At 45.3% G+C, this 27,754-nt stretch overlaps 1 protein-coding gene across 1 annotated transcript in view; it reads right to left on the reverse strand.

The window, feature by feature from the left end:
* The window catches only part of DZIP1L (DAZ interacting zinc finger protein 1 like), a 41,377-nt gene extending 18,201 nt beyond the window's left edge, over window positions 1–23,176 (reverse strand). The window contains exons 1-10 of the mRNA XM_084639203.1: window positions 23,031–23,176; window positions 14,117–14,695; window positions 12,243–12,327; window positions 10,736–10,860; window positions 8,157–8,318; window positions 7,286–7,423; window positions 5,432–5,494; window positions 3,203–3,343; window positions 1,903–1,933; window positions 248–298 (exon numbers count right to left, since the gene is read on the reverse strand). Of these exons, the coding sequence (XP_084495329.1) occupies window positions 248–298; window positions 1,903–1,933; window positions 3,203–3,343; window positions 5,432–5,494; window positions 7,286–7,423; window positions 8,157–8,318; window positions 10,736–10,860; window positions 12,243–12,327; window positions 14,117–14,632 (1,312 nt within the window). The 5' untranslated portion in view covers window positions 14,633–14,695; window positions 23,031–23,176. The remainder of the gene's footprint in view (window positions 1–247; window positions 299–1,902; window positions 1,934–3,202; window positions 3,344–5,431; window positions 5,495–7,285; window positions 7,424–8,156; window positions 8,319–10,735; window positions 10,861–12,242; window positions 12,328–14,116; window positions 14,696–23,030) is intronic.
* Window positions 23,177–27,754: the final 4,578 nt, after the last annotated feature.

Below are 27,754 nucleotides of genomic sequence, written 5' to 3' on the forward strand. Positions count from 1 at the left end.
AAGAAGGGCATCCTTGCTGAAAACGTCTAATCACAAGAAGCATGCAGAAGGCTGCTTGCTGTGATGCTGTTGTAATCAAGTGACCGTGCTCTGCTCAAACTTAGGGAGAAAACATCGGGGACAGAGTACCTCACCCAAAGCCTGTTTTGTCCCGAAATTCCTCCTTTTTGCACACCCTCATCAACGTCTAAAGTCCAACACCTGCATGACACCAGGAGAGAAGGACTTTCATTTATATGATAGATACCTTCTTCAGAAGACTCCTCTAGATCTGGTACCCTGGATGTTTCCTGGGTCACTGCAGAGAAGAGAAATCCTTGATGACTCAGAGACCTATGCACGATTGGTTACATATCCCACTGGAAGGGACCTTCTCCCCAGAAAAGGAAGACTCAATCCTCTGATGAACGCTATGAAAACAGTGGTCTTCAAAGCTAGCAACTCAACAGACTCTTAGGACCTTGTAGGATGTGAGGAGGCGAGAAAGTCTGCCCCATTCGTTTGAGTGTAACTTTGTATTCATAACAGGTGGGTGCAGAGCCTGGGCCTAAGCCAGCCCTGATTACAGGATGGGTCCCATCTGAGAGGAATTAGGTGATTACTGAATAAAAGGAGCCATGGTTAAGTGCTGGCAGGGTCTGGTTGGGGGAAGAGCTGGAGGGACAGGACTGAGATGGCTCCTGCAGGGTCATAAGCAAGCAGAAAAGACTGCTCTCCAGGCAGGGAGAAACCCTGGCTAAATGCAGAACAGACTGGGAGACCTTCAAGACATGAAGTGGTCCTGAAAAACTGCAATACAGGTAGAGGATCCAACCCAGAGTTGATAGAACCCAGAGTTGAGCATGGGGCTGGGTTCCCTCACCGGCGTAAACCCTTTACAAGGGAAGCTGAGCCCAGCAAGGGAGCAGCAGATTGAGTCAAGAAGAAGCCCCAGAGAAGGTGGAAGGATTTTTTTTGTTTCTGTTATGGACATTTTGGACCTTTTAGTTGGGCCAGTTGTGACTCTGGAAGGGGAGGCCTTAAAATCCTGACCCAACTCAACTGCCAAGTTATCCAACAAGCCACCACAGCACTGGAGTGATGGTCGGTAGGGGGTGCTGGCCCAGTGTGAGAGCTGCAATACCAAGCCAGGCCACAAGAGAATGCCTAGTGGGGAGGGGACTGTTACAGTGATGGCAGGAATATTTAAAATCTCTTTGCTGCCAAGATTGGTTTCTGACACTTCAGGGCTCTCTGCAGCTTAGTAGCCACAGCATCTGAAGGGAAGTCCTTGCTTTGCCCTGGCACTGGCATTGTGGGAAACCTCGATCTCAATGAGAAAATCTGAGATGGAACAATTCCTTATTCTTGTGCAACTGATTTACTGGAACAAAGAATCATTTGGGAGGGGCTCTTACTTTTATTGCCAGATCTTGATTTATATCTGAATCCCTAGGGGCAAGTCTACACCTCCGCGCTACATTGGCATAGCTGCATTGCTGTAGCACATCTGGTAAAGATGCTGTATGCTGACAGGAGGGCGCTCTCCTGTCAACATAATTACTCCACTTCTGTGAGAGGCAGAAGGTATGTCAGTGGGAGAGCATCTCCCACTGACATAGCACCAGTGTGGACAGCACTTAGGTCACTGTAACTTGCATTGCTCAAGTGTCTTTTTTACACCTCTGAGCTATGTAAGTTACATCAACTTGAGCGATGGTGTAGACCAGCCCTTAGACATGAGGGTCAGAAAACTTTAGATGCTAATCAGATATTTTCCTTGCTTGCTTGCCTGAACCAGCAAGTATGCTGTAAAGGCTGTCAAGAGAGAGATGAAGTTGTACATGCAGCTGGGTGGTGCAGTCACAGCTATGGAAATCTTATCAGTTCTCACTCTCATTAACCCAAAAGACAGAACATTACCTTCAGCTTTGCTTGCAGACAGTATCTTGATCTGCAAAGAAATTATCTATCATTATCCACAATTCAAAGACTGGTTTCTTTTGTCTGCAAAGTCTAGTAACTTTTTTATCTCTAACTGAAGTTTTCACATTTGGGCACAACCTCAAAGGGCGCACAAAATAATTCGATGTAAGGCCAAAGCATAGACATTTTTGGTGGAATTATACACCAGATGGTTCCTAGATGGATGCTTTGCCAGCAGACAAAAAGAAAAGCTTTATTTATTATATATAATTATATGTAACGCTGTCTCAGTCAAAGGTCGAGAAAAGAATAAAATAATCTCCAAGCTGCAATACTAAATGTTGTCCCGTTATTATTCTGCACATGGCTTGTGCCTGCTCGTTCCCATATGTATGTGATAATGGGGGGTGTTTGTGATTTTGTGGGACTTAGGCCATTTCTACATCACAGGCATTACAATGCCAATGTAGCATCATAGGGCAGATGCTTCCTACATCTACGGAAGGGGTTTTTCTGTCCACGCAATAAATCCATCTCCCCAAGCAGTGGTAGCTAGGTCAGCAAAACAATTCTTCCATCAATTGAGGCACATCTATACCAGGGGTTAGGTTAGCTTAGCCACAGAGCTCAGGGATGTGAATTTTTCACACCCCTGAGCGGCATAGCTAGGCTGACCTAACATGAAGTGTAGCCCAGGCCTGAGACCCTGATTTGACAAAGCATTTTAGCACAGGCTCCTGCTTAAATCCATCCTGAGTTAGTAAAACATTTAAGCATGTGCTTAAAGTTAAGAACATACTTAAGTGCTTTGCTGAATCAGGGCTTACATCTTTAATTGTATCATCATTATATTTTAGCTCAAGTACCAGCACCAGTTACAGTTGGGGGCCTTGAAGGACCCTTCTCGCCTCCTTATAACTGTTTGCCCTTCCCCTCCTCCCCCTCAAAACCAGTAATTTTTGAGACTGAGTAAAAAACCCCAACATTTTCCCCACTGTATATGAGAATCCTCCACTCATTTTTGGATAGCTCTAGTACTTCAGCAGTTTGTGTAGGAAGCTGAAATACCTCTGGTAAATGGTTCTTACTGAGGAGAAGTGAGTGGCTTAAAAATCATACTTCAGATGCACTCTAAAGCAAATAACTGTTACTGCCTGTGTTACTGCCTGAGCTGAAGATGCCATCTTCTGTAGCTCAAAGGCTGTGGCAGACTCGTAAACTAAGTGTGGATTAGCCTCTGGAGTGGGACAGAGAGCCATGTTGTGTTCACAGGCCCACAAGAACATGGCAAGCTTACTGTTTTCTCCTGCAACCTGATAACCTTGGTCTGCTCTTTGAGCCGAGCATTGAGCGAGCCCATTTGCTGTTGGAAGCAGTCAGCAGCTATCCGTTGTTCCTGAGACAGGGAGGCCCGGAGTCTCTCATTTTCACTCTTCAACTGAGAGAGACAAGGAAGGTAATTATGAGACCTGGATGTGACGAGTATAAAATATGGTGAAAATACCATTTTGCCCGTTAGCTCAGATTGCTCTCCTGGCCAAGGTTAAGTGGGGCAGCTCCTGGATTTTCACTTTGCCTTGAGATTTTATTTTGCATTGATATCCAGTGGCATATTTATAAACTTCTGCTGCTCTCTTTTCCTGCTTGATCATAGATTCAAATCAAGACTAAGTAGAGAGAGAAGAAATGGAAAATGCAGCTTCATGGAAATCAAAACATTTAATGGGAAAGTATCATTTTGACTAAGTTTTTGATGGGAAAATTTCATAACTAATCATTTGACTTTTTTGTTTCATTTGATGATGTTTCCATAAGGCAAAATATTTCACTATATTATTGAAACATAATGATATAAAATATTAACTACACTATAGATTTGACTTTATAATTTTGATTAAATTTGTCTATATTACTTTAAAATTAACATATATGTATCAATAGTATTAAATATATCATTGAAATTAATATGTATCATTTTGATTTTTGTTTCAATTATATTAAAGTTGAATCTGTATTAGTTAATATTTTATCATGTTTCAATATTATTGAAATGAAACATTTCAATGGTCACAAATTTTCATTTCACAAGAAATTTCAAAAGTGTCAGAATTTCCCACAAAACGGAAATTCTATTTTCCAACCAGCTCTAGTAACAAGTGACCCACAGCTGCTGCTGTCTGATGGTGCTCAGTGTCCCCTGTGAAATGGCAGCGGATGGTCACTTTCCACTTGTGGAAGCACACATGGCTGTGTCATAAAGCCACTGTGACAACTGATGGCACTGTGGGAATCTTCCCATTGAATCATAGAATATCAGGGTTAGAAAGGACCTCAGGAGATCATCTAGTCCAACACCCTGCTTAAAGCAGGACCAATCCCCAATTAAATCACCCAACAGATTTTTGCCCCATATCCCTAAATGGCCCCCTCAAGGATTGAACTCACAAGCCTGGGTTTAGCAGGCCAATGCTCAAACCATTGAGCTATCCCCCCCGAAGTAGGACTTGAACTTGTGGTCATCTGGCTCCCAGCCCGGTGGTTATCCCTTTAAGCCAAAGATTATTTGACTTTAATTAGAGTCACATTGGGCCCTTATATTTCAAGCTACATTTTTGTTTACCCTAATCAATCCATGACCAGCTCTGTAAAGTGTTTCTTCTCTATTGTACGGGTGCCAACAACTGTATTTAAAAAATAAGGGATGGTTTTCTTAGTATCCCTGCCCACCATCCTCCTCCTGATATTATGACTATTATTTTATTTATTAAATAATCACCTACATGCACCAGGGCTATTTCTTGCAGCTTTTTGCAATACTCAGTAATTCCCAATCATGTTGCACAGAGATGAAAAAATAAGGGAAGTCCCTTGTAATAACGGGCTGTTGGCAACCCTACTGCAACTCCTCACTGTAAAACCCCTTGAGCTATTTTGTAAGAAAGCTACTATTGAAAAAGACCATAAGAACAGCCATACTGGGTCTGACCAACGGTCCGTCTAGACCAGTACTGTATCTTCCAACTGGCCAGTGCCTGATGATTCAGAGGGAGTGAACTGAAGAGGGCAATTTTGAGTGATCCATCCCATCATCCAATCCCAGTTTCTGGGGGTTGGAGATTTTAGGGACATATGGAGCATACTAGCCATTTTGGCTAACAGCCATTGACTGTCCACTCTATGAACTAATCTAATTCTTTGTTGAGTCTACTTACACTTTTGGCCTTCACAACATCCCATGGCAAAGAAAAATAGTTACTATTCAACCTTTGCACTACATTGCCGGGCAACCTTCCTTGTTTCTAGTGGATGGGCCGAATTCTGCTGAGGGAGCTCTGTGCAGCTGATGTGGTCTAATAGTGCAGATGTTTCAAACTGAGGCAGAAAAAACCTTCTGCAAATGTGTCTGTGAGATGTGAGTCCAGGTGGTGCAAGCAGGATCTTACTGTGTGCCTCAGGAGCTCATGACTGATGTGCTACCCATGGGAGAACTCTCAGTCATCACTTTTAGCGTCCGTCTGGTATTTACCTCTTCCTTTTCCACCTGGTGCTCCTTCTGAAGCTCCTTCAGCTTCTTCTTCCATTCTGTTTTCTGACAAATCAAAAATACCTTTGTTTTTTCTTCTCATTCAGTTTGCCATGAGTGTGCCATTATTCACCATTACTGTGATCCAAAGTTTCAGAGGTTAAGGCTGGTGCAGAGGAGCACCTCCCAACATTTCCATTCTCCAAGTGAACTAGCTTTCTCTGGCTTGACCTTTGGACCTCATAAGGCTGTTTCAGGGCAGCCTTAAACCTGGTATAGGGCTCTTCCTCCAACCCCACTCTGGCATAGAGGCCAGTATTCTTGTGCTCTTGTAATCTGCCATTATTTGTTAGTCAATGCATATAGGTTATTTTTTACACACTCACCCATACACCACATTAATAGTATTATGTGCAGGGTATAGATTGTTAAATTGTACTATGCTTATTCTTGCTCACTTATGCTAAGTCATATATCCCATGATGCCCTGGGACAAATATAGTTCAGTACTTGTCTTAAGGAAATTTAAAAACTGTCAAAAGTTAGCTGGACGAGTGTTATGAAACAAAGGTACAAGAAAATAATGTAAGATGTATGAATGCATTGTAGTAGGGAGTATCTTCCTGCCCCTTAACATTTGGAATGTAATAGTCAAATGACAGATGGAAAAGTACAGTGAGGCACCAAAGACAATGCTGGCTAGTTAAACTTTAAGTGATGTGAATAGTGCTTTGTAACGTGTGAACAGCCATGCTATAAAAGATGGCTAGTTTAAGGAGGCATTGGGGAAGCACACCTTCTGTGTAAGGTGAATCTGCTGTGAGAATTTGCTCCCTGGAAGAATGGCATGTATTTCTCATTTTCGTATTCTACTGCTTTGTCTTTAGACAATAAATTTGGTTATTTGGTCTCTTGAACGTTTTAAAGAATGAGCCATGCGTGTAGTCAAACAATTGTAGTCAAATATATTGTAATAGCTGTTGGGAGCGACTGGCAGCCCACTCTATTTACAGCTTCACTAACTGGAAGGCTGGTGAACAACCCCATAACTTAGCAGAGGGGACAGGAGGCTGGAGAGTGAAGGTTCTATATTTCAGCTGGCCCATGACTGTGTCTAAAATAAAAAGCATGGTCAACCATGCAATGCATGCCTATGGCTTTTGCCTCTTGGGAATGTCTGCTCAAGCTGTCTTCTACCAAGGTTAACCTTGCCATAGACACAAGCATCGAGCAGAAAAGAGAGCAATGGGTCCATTTAATCAGAGAGCTTGTTTGGTCAGATAGTCCAAATCCTCACTTTGAACAGATGGAGCCTTTGTCCAGTGGAATCTCATCTGCAGAAAGAATGGACCATTCCACTGTGCATGTACCGTGGGTAGAGAGCAAGAACTACGTCTTAAAATTTCACCTCATAGGCAAAAAGGAATTGCCAGATCGGATCAGACCAGGGCTCTATCTACTCCAATACCTGTCACCAAGTTGCTTCACCTTGTAAGGGATGGTTATGACTTAAACTGCCACCAAGGAAAGTTTCTTGCCCCCATGAATTAGAGGTCAGTTATGTACTAGAGCACGAGGGCTCATAACCCTTCTGCAGAGCTGTGCATGTTGGAAAACACACGCAAGCCACGATTCAGAAAAGCACCTGGGATTACGAACATGCTAAAAATTAAGCATATGCCCAGTGCTATCCTGAATGTGAGCCCTAGTGTGCCATGAAGTTCCATGCAAGGGACATTACTGGATTTCCCTTGCCCTGTGCTATATTGCGCAGTCATGGAAGAGGTTCCCCACAGCTGGCTGATGGGAAACTGATCCGAACCAAATGGGCTGCTGCAGCTGGAGGCACTGCCTCACCTGTAATTCCATCTTCTCCCTCATGCCCTGGAGCTCTCTCTGAGTCAGTGCCCACTGCTGCTTGTCATCAGAGTCCTCATCCCGCAGGACCCCCAGATTGGATGCCACCAGGTTTTTGGCCTGCAGCTCCTGCAGTTTCTGGAGAGGATGGAAGGAGATATTTCTGCTTACGTCAGATACCAGCTAGCAATGGTACCTGATGGGGAAGTGACTCGAGCACTGATACCTGCGACTCACTTATCAAAATGCTGCATTGCCTGTCAGATGGGAGTGTCTGACCTTAGAATATTGTTTTCCTTTAGGTGAGACTTACCATAAAAATAACAATGCAACTGAACTACACACAAGCAATCCTGGCTTGATATTGTACATGACATGGCGGGGCGTGGTAGGAAGTTTCCTTGAACAGGTCAATATTTCCCCCCATTCTGAGAGAGACCCATGTGTTGCCAAACTGGGGTGCAATGGGGCATATTAAAATGCCAGGGCTACTGCAGCGGCTGGAATACACAAGTCACCGAGCTCTGGAATCCCACTGACTCCACTGAGCTTGTTCAGCACCCCTTGAGGTCTCTTTTCTGTGCTGTGATTCGTTTGGGTTCCCAGCACTATTTTAAGCCAGTTTGTTTGCTTCCTAGTTTCACTGACATTTCCTTGTGTGACACTCCTTCACTTTCCGCATTGGTATAAAGGGGAGCTACACTTACCAGCCTGTGGATGAAAAACATCCTTGCCAACTTTTGATATTTTGTTCTGATCTGACGGCATTAGAGAGAAAAAGCAATGGGACTTATTGAGCCAAAACACAGGCCAGGGGAAAAGCTGAGCATCTGTTTCAACAGAAGAACATTAACCCTCACATTTCACTCACCCCTTCCAAGGCAGAGTTCTTGCTGGCAATGTCCTTGAATTCTGTCAGGAACAACTGCCGCAGGCCGTCCATTTCCTCCTGAAACTTTGTCCTCTCCTCCTCTTTCCATCTCTCAAATCCCCTTCTTCCCTCCTCTTCTCTCTGGCGAACTATCTCTGCTTCCTGCCAAGGAAACATAAACTCCAAGCTGGAGCTGAGAGGAAAACACAGGCTTTCTAATGATTCAGACCCTGCATCTTCTGCCCCCCCCCCCCCCCCCCCGGGAAATAAGCTCTGGCAATCTGACTTCACAGATCAGTCAGTTTCTCTGAGCTTAGGTTGTATCTGCACCCAAATTTTGTTTTGATTTAACAATATCAGTATAACTAAAGTGGCACCTCCCCACTCAAGCGTGGACGCAGTTATATTGGTATAAAGGTGCTTATTCCTATTAGGTATCCTGGTATGAGGCATAGTTATATCAGTATAACTACAGCCATACTAGCGCTTCTACCAGTATAACTATTTCAACATAAAATCACCACCCCAATTGACAAGAGTATGTAATTATAGAATCGAAGAAGTGTAGGACGGGAAGGGACCTCGAGAGGTCATCTAAATCACTCCCCTGCACACAGGGCAGAACTACGTATTATCTAGACCACTCCTGACAGGTGTTTGTCTAACCTGCTCTTAAAAATCTCAAATGACGAAGATTCCACAGCCTCCGTAGGCAATTTATTCCAGTGCTTAATCACCCTGACAGTTCGGAAGTTTTTCCTCAGAAACCACCCTTGCTGCAATTTAAGGCCATTGCTTCTTGTCCAGTCCTCAGTAGTTAAGGAGAAACAATTTTTCTCCTTCCTCCTTGCAACAACCTTTTATGTACTTAAAAACTGTTATGTCCCCTATCAGTTTTCTCCAGACTAAACAAAGCCAATTTTTTCAATCTTTTCTCATAGGTCATGTTTTCTAGGCCTTTAATAGTTTTCGTGGCTCTTCTCTGGACTTCCTCCTATCTGTCCACGTCTTTCCTGAAATGTGGCGCCCAGAACTGGACACAATACTCCAGCTGAGGCCTAATCAGCATGAAGTAGAGTGGAAGAATTACTTCTCATATCTTGCTTACAACACTCCTGCTAATACATCCCAGAATGATGTTTGGGTTTTTTTGCAACAGTATTATACTGTTGACTCATATTTAACTTGTGATCCACTGTGACCCCCAGATCCCTTTCCGCAGTACGGCTTCCTAGGCAGTCATTTTGTTTTGTATATGTTCAACTGATTGTTTCGTCCTAAGTGGAGTACTTTGCATTTGTCCTTATTGAATTTCATCTTGTTTACTTCATTTCTCCAGTTTGTCCAGATCATATTGAATTTTAATCCTATCCTCCAAAGCACTTGCAACTCCTTCCAGCTTGGTATCATCCACAAACTTTATAAGTGTACTCTCTGTGCCATTATCTAAATCATTGATTAAGATATTGAACAGAATGGGACACAGAACTGATCCCTGCAGGACCACACTTGTTATGCCTTTCCTGATTGACTTTGAACGACTGATAACTACTCTCTGAGAATGGTTTTCCAACCAGTTATGCACCCACCATACAGTAGCTCCATCTAGGTTGCATTTCGCTAGTTTGTTTATGAGAACAGTGTGAATTACCCAGAATTCCAAGTGGGCTTGTACAGCCCAGGTTGCCACAACGTCACTGCTCTGGTACTCTAGCTAGCTAGATGAGAACTAGCTCAGATATGTCTAAAACTGGCTGCAGCCACACCCTGTGATTGCAATCATAGAATCATAGAATACCAGGGTTGGAAGGGACCTCAGAAGGTCATCTAGTCCAACCCCCTGCTCAGAGCAGGACCAATCCCCAATTTTTGCCCTGCTCCCAAATGGCCCCCTCAAGGATTGAACTCACAACCCTGGGTTTAGCAGGCCAATGCTCAAACCACTGAGCTATCCCTCCCCCAATGTAGACATACCCTTAGTTACACCACTGCAAAAAACATGTGTAGAGCCGGCTTTGGGCTAAAGTCAGGTCTACGGTGGAAACGTTTGTTGGTATAATAATGTGAGTCAGGGCTATGACTCTATGACATTTTGATAGTGGCAAAAGCCCTAGTATAGTTGTAGTTATACTAGCAAAAGGGCCATTTGTCAGCATGGCTCATTCAGTTTCGGGGACTAGTATAAGCGATACCAGCAAAAGCACTCTTTGGCGCTAATAGGTGCATCTCCAGTAGGAGGGTTTGCTGGTATAGCACTGATTGTATATACCTGTATAGTGACACCAGCAAACCTTTTCTAGCATAGACTAGGCCTAGAAAGTTTGAAAGTTTGTTTGTTTTTAAAGGAATGTTACTTTTAGGACATATCCAAAATTTTGTTACTGTCAAGCAGTTTTGCCTTTCACTGCAGATTTTCTGTGAAAAATTTCAAAAGAAATTAGAATTTTCCTTGATGTTGGAAAATGTTCGCTGAGTTTTTCATTTTGTTTCAGGTCAAAATAAAATAAATGTTCCCCCTTCCTCCCTCCCTCCCTCCCCCGTTTCCCCCCAAATCCTTGGAAATGCACTTGTTTTCATACCTGAACCCTGCACTGAGTCTCAGCCTCTCTCTCAATTTCCAGCTGCATATGGGTCTCTTTCAGCTTCATTCTTAGTTCTTGAATCTCATCCTCCATTTGCTCCACCTGCTTCTTCTTCTGTCTCTCTGTGAAGGCCATTCAAACGGAGGAACCATAAGTGACAGCCTGAATTGCCAGAAGCTTCTGCTGTGACTTATCTGGGATGTTTAGGACCTGATCCTGCTTTCATTAAAGCCAGAGGCAAAACTCTCGTTGACCTGAAAGCTTCAGGATCAGCCCTTGAGTCATTTGCCCCAGAAAAGGGGCTCAATTTTCCGTGAAAAATATTTGCAAAACGTGGCACATGTTCAAATTTGTAACAAAATTAAAAATGCCAAGCCATTCTTTGCTTTTCACTGCAGGTTTTTTTGAACAGCTGTTGCCATTTTAAAATAAGATACTTGGGCAAATGACTTAAGGATGGGACACATGAAGATATATGTATAACACCACTGCCCTCTGCTGGACAGAATGCATATCACAGCAGCTGAAGAGCCCTCCTTTGAGCTCAGCTTGCATTTTTTGTACCCAGCCTTGTGATTTCTTTCCTCCAGGCAACCTGTTTGTGGGTAGTGGAACAGGTGACTATGGTGTCTGTGTGGCTCCAGTTCTGAATTATCTTATCTGCCAAGCTGAAGCATCGGAATTCTGGTCTTGATAAGTGACTAAATAGATCCATAGATAGCAAAGTGCTTAACAAAGTAGATCAGTAGCATCATCTCTATTTTACAGATGGGGAAACTGAGGCACAGAAGGGGAAGTGACTTGCCCAGCGTCACCCAGCAGGCCAGTGGCAGCACCAGGCTTAGAATCAAGATCTCCTGAGTTCCAGTCCATTGCTCTAGCCACTAGGCCACTCTGACTTTCCTTTTTTTTTTTGAATAAAGGAGACATCTATATGTTTTCAAATGTGTTGTTTCTCATTTTAGATGTAAATGCTTCATTACTGATTTGGGATCTTCAGCAGTGCAGATGGGCGCCTAAGGTTAGTCATGTAGATCTATTTCTATGAACCTAAATTGATTTTCAGAGATGCTGAGTATCATAGTTACTGGGCTCACTGTACCTTACACAGCCCCTGGTCTCTCTGCCAGCACCCACTCTAAGTCCCAGCCCTGGGTCTGTCACCTCTTTTGAGGGGTGAGAAGATACATTTTTCCCACTCTCAGACTGGATGCTGGGTGACAATGCACTGCGATCACCTTAGCAGCTTGGACTTGGACTCAGACCCTGCAGTGCTGCTCCCATTAGGGCCTTGACAGAGGAAATTAGTGACCCAGCAGGTTCCTTAAAGGAAAGTATGATATACTTAGAACAAAAGTATTTCAGAAAAAGCCAATCTTAAAAACAATAAAGTGTGTTGCATGCCCATGTCGTTCCTCTCCAAGGCTTGCCATCCCCTGCGGCTAGGAGGCCTAAAACCCTTCCAAAAAGAAGCCAAAGGAGAAAAGCTCAGCCCCATACTCACCAGCTTCGCTGGCCTCAGTGTGTCTACGCTGAACGTGGGCTTGGAGGTAGGAGTAGTTCATGAAGGCCTTGTCACACAGCTGACACTGGGCATTAGGAAAAGCGAATGAGTGAAAGGGGTCAGATTACCAGAGTGCCACGCTCTCCCCATCCCATCCTATCTTCCCACCCCAAACAAAAAGACTTCATTCTGTTACTTGAAAGCAGAGTTCCCAACATACTTGGGACCTGTGTCAGAACCTTATCACAGCATGATTATCAGGAGTATCTTTACTCTGAGGCCAAAAGAGAACCTCTTGTAGGGGTGGAGAAGAAGAGACAATCCAAGAAGATGATTCAGAGACCGCTCAGGCTTGCAGGGAAAACTTTGAGCAAGAGATGACCAAAACAAGTCAATACTAGCCACAGGGTGATGAAGGACAAAAAGAAGGGCTTTTATAAAGATATTCAGGAGGAAAGAAATACTAGGGAGAAAGAAGGCTCATTAACAAACGAGGAGGAGGATGAATTAATGATTCAAAAATGGCTGAAGTACTGCAATTAAAAAAAAATTGGTCTTCAACTTGAAAAAGATGGAAGTGAAGCTGGAGCCATTAATAAAGAAGGAAGAGCTGCGGCTAAGAGACGGTTTGGAATAGATGAATATAAATTCAATGGCTTGTAGGGCATTCCCAAATAAGGGAATTGGATGACCGATGTGATGATTTATTGGCAATCACTGGTTTTTAATAATTAATAATTGTACCCTGGGTAGGTACAATAAGACTGGAGGAAAGAAATGTGCTACTGGTTTCCAAAGAAAGAGTGATCCTAGATTTCCTGTCATATATCTATCATAGGTATTTATATGGCCCCCAGGACTGTAGAATCTGAGGACCTCAGCTTGGATCCACAAAGGGCCTTCGGCATTGCAACCCCTAACTTTTAGGTGCCCAGCAAATCACAGGAACACACTGGGATCCACAGAGCCTGAGTGAGGCACCTAAGCTCCTTACACAAGGCATGGGGAGAGAGAGGCACCTAAGAATGGGATCCACAAAGCCAGCACGCTAGGCAGGGAACTAAGATAGCCAATGGGAGAAGCTAAGGAGAGGGGTGTGCCCTAAGCCACGCCCCATCCTGGAGTTAGGCACCTAAGTCTGGGCTGCAGGGAGGCCCGTTGCCTGGAGCTGGGCATCTTAGGTACCTCCCTCACTCCACACAAAACAGCCTGGGGGGAGAGGGAAGAAGGAGGATCTCCTCCCTTACATTTTTTAGCCCAGTAGTTAGAGCCCTTCCCCCAGATGTGGGAGATCCCAGCTCAGCTGCCTGGGGGGAGAAGGGGTTTGACCAGGCATCTGCCACCTCTCAGGGGACTGCTCCAACTGCTGGGCTAGAGAGTGATTCTCACTGGCTCTGACCCAACTGACATTTGATGAAAGAGGAATGGCTTCAACAGGAGAGACTGAGGGAGACCCACCTCAGAATGTCCCATAGCCCAGTGGTTCAGGGAGCTCACCTGAGACGTGGGAGATCCCTGGTCAAATCCCTTCTCCTCAGTAGGCAGAGGGGAGACTTGATCAGGGTTTCCCACATCCTGGGTGAGTGCCTGAGCCACCAGGGCCATGATCCAGCCAAGCATTTAAGCACACACTTACCTGGAAGAAGAGCGGTAGTCAATGGAACTCTTCACAAGGTTCCAGTTCAGATTGGCTGGATCAGGGCTGAACAGGGAAGTTTTCTGTCTAGTGCCTGGTCTAGGTCACGCTTACCTAGTGCTGCTGGGGACTGAATTGCCATTGCCTCTGAGGTCAGTGATGAAAAGGCTCCTTCCTCTCATACCTCCAGGACAATCAAGGCTGGGAGGTTATTTTTGTTCTCTGCCCCAGAGCTCACCTTGTGGTAGTTATTGGTCCCAGCCTGCAAGAGGAGCTGTTGGGTGGCAATCATCTTCTTCCGCCTCCGGCTCTCCTCCTTCACTCCCTTCAATTCCTCCGCCTGCTTGTCCAGCTCCTGCTTGGTGCGCTTCAGTTCCTCCAGGGTAGCCTGCAGCTGCTCCTCCTGCAGCGCCAGGCTGGCAGTCAGGTACTCCTGCGAGTGCAGCAGGTACTCGATGGTCAGCTGTGCCATCTTAAGGACCTTTAAGAGAACCGGGTCTATGGGCTGCTGGCAGTGTGGACACTTCTCCGAGTCCAGGTTACAGAAGGTGACGCTGACAATGTTCTCTTGGAGCGTGGTCACGTCCAGCTCCCGAGCCACCCGCTCTACATCTATGGCACTGAACCGCCTCCAGTCAACGCTGTCTCGACGGGCCTGGAATTTGAAGGAGGGAATTCCACCTGGATTGGTCAGCATGTTCCCAAAGACAACACCACTAGTTGGGTAGCTCATGGAGGCGGTGTGCCCTGGCATATCCAGCCACTTAGTTTTGAAGACAGGCCAATGCAATGGGTAGTATGTATTTTGGGAGAAAGGCTGGAAAATAAGGAAAAAAGGCTGGTAAGTATGTTTATTGTTTTTCACACACACAGATCTGCACTGAGCATGCACATCTACTGTGTGCATACACAAAGCTACCTTTCTTCTGCATACATTCAAATCTCTGTGATCCTAGGGCTGGCCGCAACATTTTGTCAAAACATTTTTCAAAACAAAGAAATGGCTTTTTGAATTTTCGCAAGAAAGTTTCTGCTTTTGTTGGAATATTTTGGATTTTTGTAAAAAAAAAATAAATCAACCAGTCCCTCCAATAGTTCGTTTTTATTTATTTTATTTATTTTTAATGAAAATCAAATTATTTTGAGGAAAATTTTCTTCAATTTTTTTTGGTAATTAAAATACATTTTTACCAACTATGTATAGAACTCACCCATATACTGAAGATGCACGTACCCATAGTTTTTGCATATACATGTATGCCTATACAAAGTCAGTGCAAACTGCTGTGCTCAACCCTTTTGAAAATCAGAGAACTTATTCAGGTGCCTAAATGTATATTTAGGAGCCAATTTCAGAAAGTCACTTTTTAATATAGTGGCCTTAGCACTCACAATGGTATGCATACACATACCTACATTGTACAAATACATATCTATGTTCATACAAACACCTCTATACAGCATACCTATACTTAAAGGCTGCATACACACCTAAAACATATGCATGCACCCATTGTGTATGAATCCCAATAACACATGGCTGTAGCTCAGTGGTTCTCAAACTAGGGCCGCTGCTTGTTCAGGGAACATGCATCCGATGAAGTGAGCTGTAGCTCATGAAAGCTTATGCTCAAATAAACTGGTTAGTCTCTAAGGTGCCACAAGTACTCCTTTTCTTTTTGCGAATACAGACTAACACAGCTGTTACTCTGAAACCCATCCTTTTTGAGTTACAACTGTTTAAATGTTCTGTCTCTCTCTCTCACACACACATATACACACACACAGTTCTTCACGGTAGCACACAGTTCTGACTGCTTTCAAATACCACGTGTTAACCAGATACATTGCCTGTATTGCAGCATTTTTTATTTGTGCCATCCACAGGCCAAAACCACTTTTTTGTGTGACCTAGCTCTGACTTAAATCTAAGTTATTCCATGACACAGTGTTTGGTCATTTTGTGTCCTAAAATATAGACCTACATATTAGAGCAGCTAGATAACCAGGCTTAAAAGATATTTTAAAAATCTGTAAACCTCTATATATAGTTTCAAGGAATCTTTCTCATTAGCCTTGGTAGCTGGAAATTCTGCTGGGGGTTAATATCCACAAACTGTAAAATGTAACAAGTATTTAACTGTTAAAATCAGGACATCAGTTACAGGATTCTAAAATTCTGCTCTCAGTGTTTACAATCATCCTGAATGGGATGGGATACCCGCTGTTCTATTCCTACAGAGAAGTTATTTAGAAAAATTGCCATTTATAAAATGTTACATACCATATTTTCAGATCAACTCTGAACACTAAGAAGACTGACAACAGAGAGTTGTGTAGAGCAACAGTGTGTTACTAGGTGTGTCATGTGCAATAGTAACAAGATGCCAAAGGGCAGACTATTGTAGACTTATACTGCCATCAGCCTGAGATCTCTAGGCGGTTAAAATAAACATGCGTTCATTGTCTGAAATTGAGGGAGCAGGGTGTGTGTGTCTGAAGCAAGTCATTGACAGGGCCAGGAAATGGAGTGAGAATTTATGCAGATCTGGGTACATTTCATGAATGCAGAGCTCTATCAGATTTTTCTGAGCTTCTGTCCAGGCTGAACTCCCAAAGGAAGATAAGGCAGCACTTGTTCACAGGCTGTAGCACACTTAAATAGAGACTCATGGACCACATCCTCAGTTGGTGTAACTCAACATAGATTCATTGACTTCAAAGGTGAGGATTTACACCAGGGGAGGATCCGTCCCATATGTTTCTCCTGAGTTGTGCCCAAGGGGGTAAAATGGAGTGACACATGGCAACAAGTTTCAGAGTAACAGCCGTGTTAGTCTGTATTCGCAAAAAGAAAAGGAGTACTTGTGGCACCTTAGAGACTAACCAATTTATTTGAGCATACGCTTTCGTGAGCTACAGCTCACTTCATTGGATGCATACTGTGGAAAGTGTAGAAGATCTTTTTATATACACACAAAGCTGGAAATGGCCCAACTTGATTATCATACACATTGTAAGGAGAGTGATTACTTTAGATAAGCTATTACCAGCAGGAGAGTGGGGTGGGAGGAGGTATTTTTTCATGCTTTGTGTGTGTATAAAAAGATCTTCTAAATTTTCCACAGTATGCATCCGATGAAGTGAGCTGTAGCTCACGAAAGCTTATGCTCAAATAAATTGGTTAGTCTCTAAGGTGCCACATGGCAACAAGGAGAGGAAGAGTCACAAACAGCCAGGCTGAGAGAACTCGGCCAGAGTTCCCCCCACCCAGAACCACCCGAAGCCTAATCTATCTATCATAGGTGTGCATGTCCTGGGCCTGAGCCTGAGCCTGATCTCACCAACACCTATTTAACACAGGAGAAACCACATGGACTTCAATGGAGTTGCCCCTCATTTGCAATGGTGTCAGCAGGAGGAGAATTGGGCTGGCTGTGACTAACACTGAAACACTTGTCCTGCATCCAAGGAAGACAGGAAATGGTGAATTTGCAAATCAGCTACCTGCGGGCATTTGTCACAGTTGTATCTCCCCAGTAGTTCTCCAAGAGGGACAGTGTGCACCTGGGCAACATACTTCTGTCTACAATTGAATTTTTTGACCAAAAAATGGGATAGGCTTGTTTCCTGCTTCATAGATTTTTTGGAAGTGAATAAAAACCCTTTAAAAGCCCATCCTGCACGACCTGACTTTATCACTCATTGGGATAGAGATGGCAAGTAGGGTTGCCAGGCATCTGGTTTTCGACCGCAACGCCCAGTCAAAAAGGAACCCTGGCAGCTCTGAGAAAGCACTGCTGACCGGGCCATTAAAAGTCCAGTTGGCGGGGGCCCGGGGTTAAGGCTGGCTCTGTGCCTGCCCTGGCTCTGTGCAGCTCCCGGAAGCGGACAGCATGTCTGCCTCCTAGGCGCAGGGGTGATCGGGGGGCTCTGCGTGCTGCCTCTGCCCCCAGCGCCAACTCTGCAGTTCCCATTGGCCAGGAACAGTGGCCAACGGGAGCTGCAGGGGCAGCGGGTACAGGCAGCATGCATTGCGCAGAGCCGACTGGCCACGCCTCCGCCAAAGGGCTGGACATGCCAGGCGCTTCCAGGAACAGTGCGGAGCCAGAGCAGGCAGGGGCCTGCCTTAGCCCTGCTGCACCGCCAACTGGAAGCCCCCTGAGATAAGCGCTGCCCGGCCAGAGCCTGCACCCTGAACCCCCTGCCCCAGGTCAGAACCCCCTCCCGCATCCTAACTCCCTCCCAGAGTCCACACCCCAACCCCTTGGCCCAGCTCTGAGCGTGTGCCTGTACTACAAACCCCTTGGCCGCAGCCCAGAGCCCCCTCCTGCACCTCAAACCCTTCATCCCCAGCCCCACCCGAGAGCCCGCACCCCCAGCCAGAGCCCTCACCCACTCCCACCCCCAATGCCCTGCCCCAGCCCAGTGAAAGTGAGTGAGGGTGGGGGAGAGCAAGCGACAGAGGGAGGGGGGCCTCAGAGAAAGGGCAGGGCAGGGTAGGGCCTTGGGAAAGGGGCAGGGCAAGGGTGTTCGGTTTTTTGCAATTAGAAAGTTTGCAACCCTAATGGTAAGGCTACCACGACTAATACCCGGATGCACCATATTTCTTGCCTGCAGAAGTAATGATTGCTATTCATTGTTTATTTAGGATTTGCACTGTGGTAGTGTCTAGAGGCCCCAGTTGAGATCAGAACTCCAATGTGCCAGGAGCTGTGAAAAAACAGGCACAAACCCCAGCCCTGGCTCATAACAGTTAATCGCAGCCAGATGCACGCAAGCTGAGATTAACCCAGCCAACTCCTATCAGTTTTCTGTGTCCTGCAGTGAAACGTCTATTTCACTGTTGCTGTGACAAACAAAGGGGACCCCTGAGAGTGGGACTGTCATGCAATGTGATATTCAATATGATCTGGGGACGGGAATGCTGAGCAGCGCTCTGTGAAATGGAAACCTGCAGGGATCGCTTCTAGCCTTGGGTTATCAGCTCCTGTTGTTATGGTTACCTAGGTAATAACAGTGTCGAAAGCGCACTGTACTGTTTATATATAGCAAAAGTAACTGCAGGGCTGCTGCAGAAATACAGAATTATAGAGAACACAATGTTCTAGTATATTACATATATTTATAGTATTTTAGAGAGCTTGAATGAGAGAGAGTATAGTCCTGCTGGGTGAGGAGATGGGGAATCAGTCATTTCAGGGCATAAACTGATCACTGTATGGGTCAAAAGATATATAGTAGTGTACAACTGGCTCCTTATGGGAGCTTTTGCCTTCTTCTGAAGCATCATGTGCTGCCTTAGCCACTCCTGAAGGCAGGGTCTCACACTAGATTGATCGATGGACTGGTTTTGTGTGAGAAATCCTATGTTCCTCCCATTGCAGTCAAAGGGGATAACAGGGGTATTCTCTTCCATGAGGGAAACCAGCCCATGGAATATGAAATCTTCCCAAACCCGGGGTGGGACAAGAGAGGTAGGGAAAAAGGAGAAAAGACCTGGGTGCTTATCTCTAACCATCCAGAATTTCTGTTTTGCCGTTTGCTTTTTAAAAAACCTGGGAAATTCCACACACAAACCCAACATGAAAAGAACATTACGGAGTTTTCAAAGGCAAGCACTCAAAAGCTAAGAATTGCCAGAATTGAGGTTGTCTTTACAATCTTCATTTAGCTCTTCTTGAGCACTATGGTATGGTCTTTAATTACATGATCATATACTAATACAGACACAGACAACATTAATGCTGGCATTTCCTGACTTTTGCATGTTCAACTTTGCAACCTAAATAGTATTTTTAACATAGTTTTTTGTGTGTAATGTGTAACTAGATCTTGTATATTGTGTGTAATTGATCAGTAGAGTTATCTGAAGCCCACCATGCCTTTGTTGTTTCTATGTAGTATTTCTGTTGTGTAAAATGCAAAAAATACAACAATCTCTTTTTGCATTGAGGGAGTGGTGCTGATTTACATCAGCTGAGGATCTGGCCCTATAAATTCAGTTTGCCTCTGTTCCAGGACTTCCTCTACCATTACACGACTGGAGGGACCCAGTTGTTTAGCTCAGCACATATAACTAAGGAGAATGTTTCCCCCAACTCCTCTGGAAGCCCGCCCATCTCTGTAACACAGACAAAAAGAGGCATCTAGGGCTGAATCCAAATTCAATAAATTTGGCTCCCCATCCAACTTTGTAGCCAGCAACACAGTCTGAATGAATGTCTCCAGGTTGCCTCAGCTCTGGTACACTTCCTGTGTATTGTCAGAGCACCAATTAGAATCCACTAATGAGCTGCTCCATGACACTGGAGGCAGGTGTTGTTGTGCAATCTCATTAATATTCATGGTCTCCTTGCCCTCCTAGGGAATGGTGTTTAACCTGATTTTCATCATGAACTTGGTGCCTGGCAATACAGCTCTAAGCATGCTGTTGCTTACCGTAAGTGTGTGTTGGGGTGACGGTGAACTGTTTGCCTTTGCCGTAGTTTTCCTCAGGATCATTGATACACAGCACTGTGTGGAAGGACCTTGGTGGGCGGCTTTGTTTTGTACGGTCAAACTCTATTTCCCATGGTATCAGACTGAACCAAGGGAGCCCACTGATGGCCCAACACCCCAACCCCAGGTGAGGACTCTACATGGCAGAAGGGACAAGGCACTGCAGGGCTGTCCTCACGTAAGGAGAGCCACTCCAGCTGCTGGGGCAGGTACTGAGGCCATCAGAGCTGGGCCAGATCCTCAGCTGGTATAAATCAGCACAACGCCCTTGATTTTCAGGGCACTGTGGTGATTTGCACCAGCTGAGGATCTCTGTGTGAAATCCTTCCCCAATGAAGGCCCATGGACTACAATGGAGCCAGGACTTCACTGTGTGCCCTCAGCTGTGTCCAAGCATGTCAGAATGCTGTACGACTAACTCAGCACAGTGGTATTAACTCTCCATTGTGTAAATCTGAACCCCTCAAAAGCCCTGATCGGTTTGGCTTCCATAGCATTAAGCTGGGGTTAATGTTTTGAGTTCATCCTCAAATTCCAAGGAAAAAACTGGTCATAGATTAGTACAAAATGAGGCTAAGAAAAGGCCACAACTTTTAGAAATTGAATGAGGAGTTTCCTTGTGCACTTTGAGAAACCACTCCCCACCTAATCATTCTGAGAGATGAAGTAGCCGATAAATGCAGCCTCTCCAGTGTATTATTCTGAAAAGAGGCTAACTGTAAGTCTACAACTAGGTTTGGAAGGATTAGATTTTTATCGGTAAATGTCGGCAAATGTTGATTTCATTGTACACATACAAACCAACAAAAATATTTCCATAGATAATAATCAAAATATACAGGAAAGTAAAGGAAGAAAAATGCTGCTTGAGAACTTATTAGGTTCTGATTTAACACTATTTACATTGTATATTGTGATGTGATGTTTGACGGTTTGTTTTAACAATTAGAAAACTAGGGGCAGGTTATTGGAGGGGCTGAGGGCCTTCCCCCTCCTCTTACTTATTTGTATTATCAAAGCACCTGGGAAGTGCTAGGTGCTTTACAAACCCACAAGTAAAAGACAGTCCCTGCGCTAGGGAATATACAATCTAAAGATTATTTAGTTAAGGTCTGTAAAGCACTTTGAACATGCAAAGGGTGTAAATCAGTGTTAATTATTATCAAGTATTATCGAATCTTCCAACAACATTGTTTCCTACCTCTCCATTCCCATTCCCCCCCCCCATCCTCCCCCCCCCCCCCCGCTATCTGAGCATTCTAGGGACATTCTGGTTATTTTGTTGGCCTTTTTTTCCCTTCTGAAAAGCACTCGAGCTGTGGGGAAGACTAAAGCACCCCATTCACACAAGAGGAGCCAGCAGCTTCTCCCCCCCACACTCCCACCCTGCTTATTTGGAAATTTGTCCCTTGGAAAAAAGTTCCCAAATGCTGGCAGCTGTATTACAGCGGAACAGCATAGGGTGGCCCTCAATTCTCAACCCTCACTCTAGGGCTACCACCTGAACAGTATTTGACCAGCCTGGCCATTTTTTTAAATAGATTTGCCAGTTGTCAGAAAAATAATTTAATCTGCTCGGTTTTTTTACGTGGGTCTAAAGATTTTCATTATTCTGCCAATACACTGGGATACATAAAAGTGTCTGTGTCCAGCTAGAGATGCTGCAGTGTTCCCACTTCCACAGTTTAAGTGATAACAGATCAAAACTGTTGAAAAGAGAGCAGCTGTCCGCCCACCAACACACAAGCGCACTGTATGTGTGTAAGAGGGTTTGAGTCACAGGAGAGTGAGGAAACCTGTCATATTACCAGTCTTATCTATATGTATTCTATCTCTAGATACTATAAATGGCTGTTGGGGGGGGGGCGGTGTTGTGGAGTTGGCTTGGGGGTTGGGGTTGCAGTGGGCTTGCTTTGGAGGGTGCTGTGTTTTTTGCCTTTCAAAGGTGGTGACCCCACCTCATACAGGCAAATATCCCACTGGCTTCAGAACCAGATTATAGACTTCAGGATTTGGGCCCTGGTTCAGAAACTGCTTAGCAGGCTAACAGCCCTCCCCCAGACCCGGAGTGAGTGACAGCAGAGTGCCGTCCCCTCCTTTCTTGGCAGGGTATACTTGCTCCAGACCTCCCTTCCGGGGGAAGCCACACAAAACTCTCTTTCTCCTGCATGGATGCAACAGAAACACCCTCTAACAGCTGAAGCAAGCCAAGGATTCCATGTGCAGATCCCAGGCCTCAAGGGCTGGTTGTAAAAAATCCCCACCGTCTGCAAACCTAGCACACAGCCAAGTGGAGGTGGAGTGGGATGTACCCGTGCTCGGTTAGCCTGCTAGAGACATGACACAGCAGCTAATACTTAACCAAGCGGAACCTCTGCAATACTTCCTTTTCCAAAGCATGAGTGTGAACAGAAGCTCTTTCCAACTAACACAGTGTTTCTCAGGGATCGGTCCATGCACGGCACCAGTCCCTGAGATCTCCCTGACACAGTTTAGGAAGGCAGCAAGCTTGTCCCTGGTATCAAAAAGGTTGAGAAACGCTGGTCTGAGCCCTCCTCTGAGCTAGACTTTTACATCCAGTATTTATTACTCGACCAGCCAGGAGAGACTGCAAATCCCAGCCCAAGGACACAAGAAAAGCAAATCCTTACCTGTCCCCAGAGAGGGAGAGTTTGGAAAGAGTCTAGAAAGGTCGCCTTGGAGTGATGAACGCAGAGGGTTAAAGTGGTTCCTAACACAGAAGGGCCATGCAAAGCTGCATGGAAAACAGGGAGGGTTTCCTGTGCTGTAACACTACACCCCTCCCTGCATCTCCCACCGGGAAATTCAAAGCCACCCAAGAAAAGCAGCTGTTAGTGCTTAGCTCAAGCAAAATCCCAGTTCCCCTCTCCCAGCATAGGGAGAAAAATACATCTCAGCCTATGCCTATGTGCTGATGAAAGCAGCCTGCCCTGCCTCCCCCTCCCCCGAGGCGGCTTCTCCAGGGAAAAACAAATGGTAAAATGCTCCCTAAAGCCAAGCTGTTGCTCTGGCAACACTTGGTTTGACTCTCCTCTACCATGTAGCCTCTTGACACTGGTGTAGCTTTAGGTACTTCAGTGCAGTTACTCCTGATTGACTGTGGTGAGTGAGAGGAGAATCAGGCCCCATGATTTAAGGGAACAGAGCTCAGGGTTCACTGTGCGTGTGGATACGTGTACATACTCCTGCTAGTTAATTCTACTGTAACTTGTGCAGCATAGAAAAGGCTACAGCTTGCAGTCCACTTGTTAGCGGCTGTGTTTACAAAAGACACCATATCACAGATGGCAAACATTTGATAATGGGTTATTAAACTGCCATCCCCTGGGCTTTGGATTTCTAAACAGCCTTTCAAGCAGAGCAGAAACAGATTTGCTATTTAGACTTGTTTGAGGTCTGGGCTTGAAAGGATTTGAACTAACACTGGGAAAGACTCCAGCTTACATTTCTTTCTAAGTAAATGAAACCCCCTAATAAAAGGCCAGGAGACTAAAAGCTGGGAAGACCTTCTGCTGTTGTGGCTTGCAAATCATACCACAGGGAAGATAGGGGGAGGGTTTATTTGTACCACAGAGTGGAGGTAAACATCATGATGAATTACAAGGGGTGAGGGTGAAGGATCTTGTCATTCTTCTCCTAAGGTGTAGCTACACTGCAGCTGGAGGTGTAATTTCCGGGACAGGTGTAAGGATTTAGGGATGAGGACCCAGGTCGGCAGAGCCTGGGACACCACCACCCAGGGCCCATGCAAAGTCACAGCCAGGGAGCATGGTGGAGAGTAGGAGCTGCAGGACGTACGGCCCAAGTGACCCAGAGTGACAGTACCTTGTGGCCCTTTGATTTGCCAGGAGCCCTATTTAACCCTGGAGGGTGCCCCAGGAAGGTGACTCCTGACTGCAGCCTGGCACTATCTTTGGTCTCTGACCCTCATTGACTTTGATCCTGACTCTTATTTATTGAGCCTGGATCTAGCAATTCCTCTGACCACTGTCCCCGCTGTGTGGATCCCAGTCCAGCTGTAACTGCTTGGCCACACTGCCTGTGCCATGGTCTCTTACATTCTGTAAATATTCATGTGCTACCTCTGATTGAGCTAACATGCTAAAAACTGCCATGTAGCCACAGCCTGGCAGAGGCCAACTGCCTGCGGATGTACGAAAGTTTGTGCTTTCTCTGCCCTAATGCGTATTTAATTATTCATACAAAGTGGACCAAGCTTCATCAGGAGAGACTCTCACATCAGAATACCCCATAGTTCAGAGGCTTGGTCAGTCCCCTGAGAGGTGGGAAGCCTAGGTTACAATCCCTTCCCCTTGCCAGGCAGAGGGGGGAATTGAACTGGCATCCCCTTCACCGGGTGTGAGTTTCCCAACCACTGGGCTAAAGGTTATAAGGGAGGCCTCCTTCCCCTGCCCATTTTGTGCTGAGTTAGGAGTGCTCAGAGCACACCTACCAGACTGGGCCCTGCAGGCAGCGCATGTGAGTAGAGGCAGAAACAGGTGCCAAGGGAACTTAAATCATGAGTTCAGCACCTGCTGGGTTAGGCAGTAGCTGAATGGGGGGTTTTGTGGATTGCAGTAGTGCCTAAAACTGGGTTTTAGGTGCCTAGGTTCTGTTGGGGATCTAAGCCTTCATCTCCATGCCTGAGTTCTCCAGCTGTACAATGGGGAGAATAGTACTTCCCATCCTCACAAGTTGTTGGGAGACGAAATTCAATAATTTAAGTGAGCTGCCCAAATGCTATAAGAATGGGGCCACATAAGTACTTAGATATATTAAGAAACAATGAATAAACACAACCCCCTTTCCTCTTCAGTCCATCCCAGAAGCTTGAAGGAGGCTTGAGAGGGGAATACAAATTCAGAGCCACTGGAGTGGGTTAGATATTTTATTTATATGTGAATTTAAAATGTCACTGTCCAAAAGGTAGTGTACACCATAGCTGAAGCAGAAGAGAGGAAAAATAAACAATGTAAATGAACACTTGGAGTGGGGAAAGTTTGAGCTATGATTATCATTATATTCATTATTACTGAACATTGATATTACAGTAGCACCAAGAGGCCTCAGCCAGTTTGGAGCTTCATTGCACAAAGTGCTGTACAACCACACAGCAAATGGCAGGGAAAAATTTCCAAAAGCATCTAAGGGGCCAGATTTTTAAAGGTATTTAGGCACCTAAAGATGCAGATAGATGCCTAATGGGATTTGCAAAAGTACTTTTCTGCATGTGTAGACACACTATCTTTGAAAATCTGACCCTTGGGTTCCTAGGTCGCACTAATTTTCAGTGGATACGTGGCTCCCAAAGCCAACATGACTTGAAAATGGGACTCAGGCTCCTAGATCACTTAGTTTGGAAAATTGTACCCTAAAGGACAAAACATACTTACCATTAGTGATGACATGATATTTACACCCCCACCTTCCTACACATTTGGGGAGAGGGATAGCTCAAGGGTTTGAGTATTGGCCCGCTAAACCCAGGGTTGTAAGTTCAATTCTTGAGGGGGCCATTTAGGGATCTCGGGCAAAAACTGGGGATTGGTCCTACTTTGAGCAGGGGGTTGGACTAGGTGACCTTCTGAGGTCCCTTCCAACCCTGATATTCTACGATTTCATAGAATCATAGAATATCAGGGTTCAAAGGGACCCCAGAAGGTCATCTAGTCCAACCCCCTGCTCAAAGCAGGACCAATTCCCAGTTAAATCATCCCAGCCAGGGCTTTGTCAAGCCTGACCTTAAAAACCTCTAAGGAAGGAGATTCTACCACCTCCCTAGGTAACGCATTCCAGTGTTTCACCACCCTCTTAGTGAAAAAGTTTTTCCTAATATCCAATCTAAACCTCCCCCACTGCAACTTGAGACCATTACTCCTCGTTCTGTCATCTGCTACCATTGAGAACAGTCTAGAGCCATCCTCTTTGGAACCCCCTTTCAGGTAGTTGAAAGCAGCTATCAAATCCCCCCTCATTCTTCTCTTCTGCAGGCTAAACAATCCCAGCTCCCTCAGCCTCTCCTCATAAGTCATGTGTTCCAGTCCCCTAATCATTTTTGTTGCCCTTCGCTGGACTCTCTCCAATTTATCCACATCCTTCTTGAAGTGTGGGGCCCAAAACTGGACACAGTACTCCAGATGAGGCCTCACCAATGTCGAATAGAGGGGAACGATCATGTCCCTCGATCTGCTCGCTATGCCCCTACTTATACATCCCAAAATGCCATTGGCCTTCTTGGCAACAAGGGCACACTGCTGACTCATATCCAGCTTCTCGTCCACTGTCACCCCTAGGTCCTTTTCTGCAGAACTGCTGCCTAGCCATTCGGTCCCTAGTCTGTAGCTGTGCATTGGGTTCTTCCGTCCTAAGTGCAGGATCCTGCACTTATCCTTATTGAACCTCATCAGATTTCTTTTGGCCCAATCCTCCAATTTGTCTAGGTCCTTCTGTCTCCTATCCCTCCCCTCCAGCGTATCTACCACTCCTCCCAGTTTAGTATCATCCGCAAATTTGCTGAGAGTGCAATCCACACCATCCTCCAGATCATTTATGAAGATATTGAACAAAACCAGCCCCAGGACCGACCCTTGGGGTACTCCACTTGATACCGGCTGCCAACTAGATATGGAGCCATTGATCACTACCCGTTGAGCCCGACAATTTAGCCAGCTTTCTACCCACCTTGTAGTGCATTCATCCAGCCCATACTTCCTTAACTTGCTGACAAGAATACTGTGGGAGACCGTGTCAAAAGCTTTGCTAAAGTCAAGAAACAATACATCTACTGCTTTCCCTTCATCCACAGAACCAGTAATCTCATCATAAAAGGCAATTAGATTAGTCAGGCATGACCTTCCCTTGGTGAATCCATGCTGGCTGTTCCTGATCACTTTCCTCTCATGCAAGTGATTCAGGATTGATTCTTTGAGGACCTGCTCCATGATTTTTCCAGGGACTGAAGTGAGGCTGACTGGCCTGTAGTTCCCAGGATCCTCCTTCTTCCCTTTTTTTAAAGATTGGCACTACATTAGCCTTTTTCCAGTCATCCGGGACTTCCCCGGTTCGCCACGAGTTTTCAAAGATAATGGCCAATGGCTCTGCAATCACAGCCGCCAATTCCTTCAGCACTCTCGGATGCAACTTGTCCGGCCCAAAGGACTTGTGCACGTCCAACTTTTCTAAATAGTCCCTAACCACCTCTATCTCCACAGAGGGCTGGCCATCTCTTCCCCATTTTGTGATGCCCAGCGCAGCAGTCTGGGAGCTGACCTTGTTAGTGAAGACAGAGGCAAAAAAAGCATTGAGTACATTAGCTTTTTCCACATCCTCTGTCACTAGGTTGCCTCCCTCATTC

This window comes from Lepidochelys olivacea, assembly GCF_965140295.1.
Source record: "Lepidochelys olivacea isolate rLepOli2 genome assembly, chromosome: 9".
Lineage (NCBI taxonomy): Eukaryota > Metazoa > Chordata > Testudines > Cheloniidae > Lepidochelys > Lepidochelys olivacea.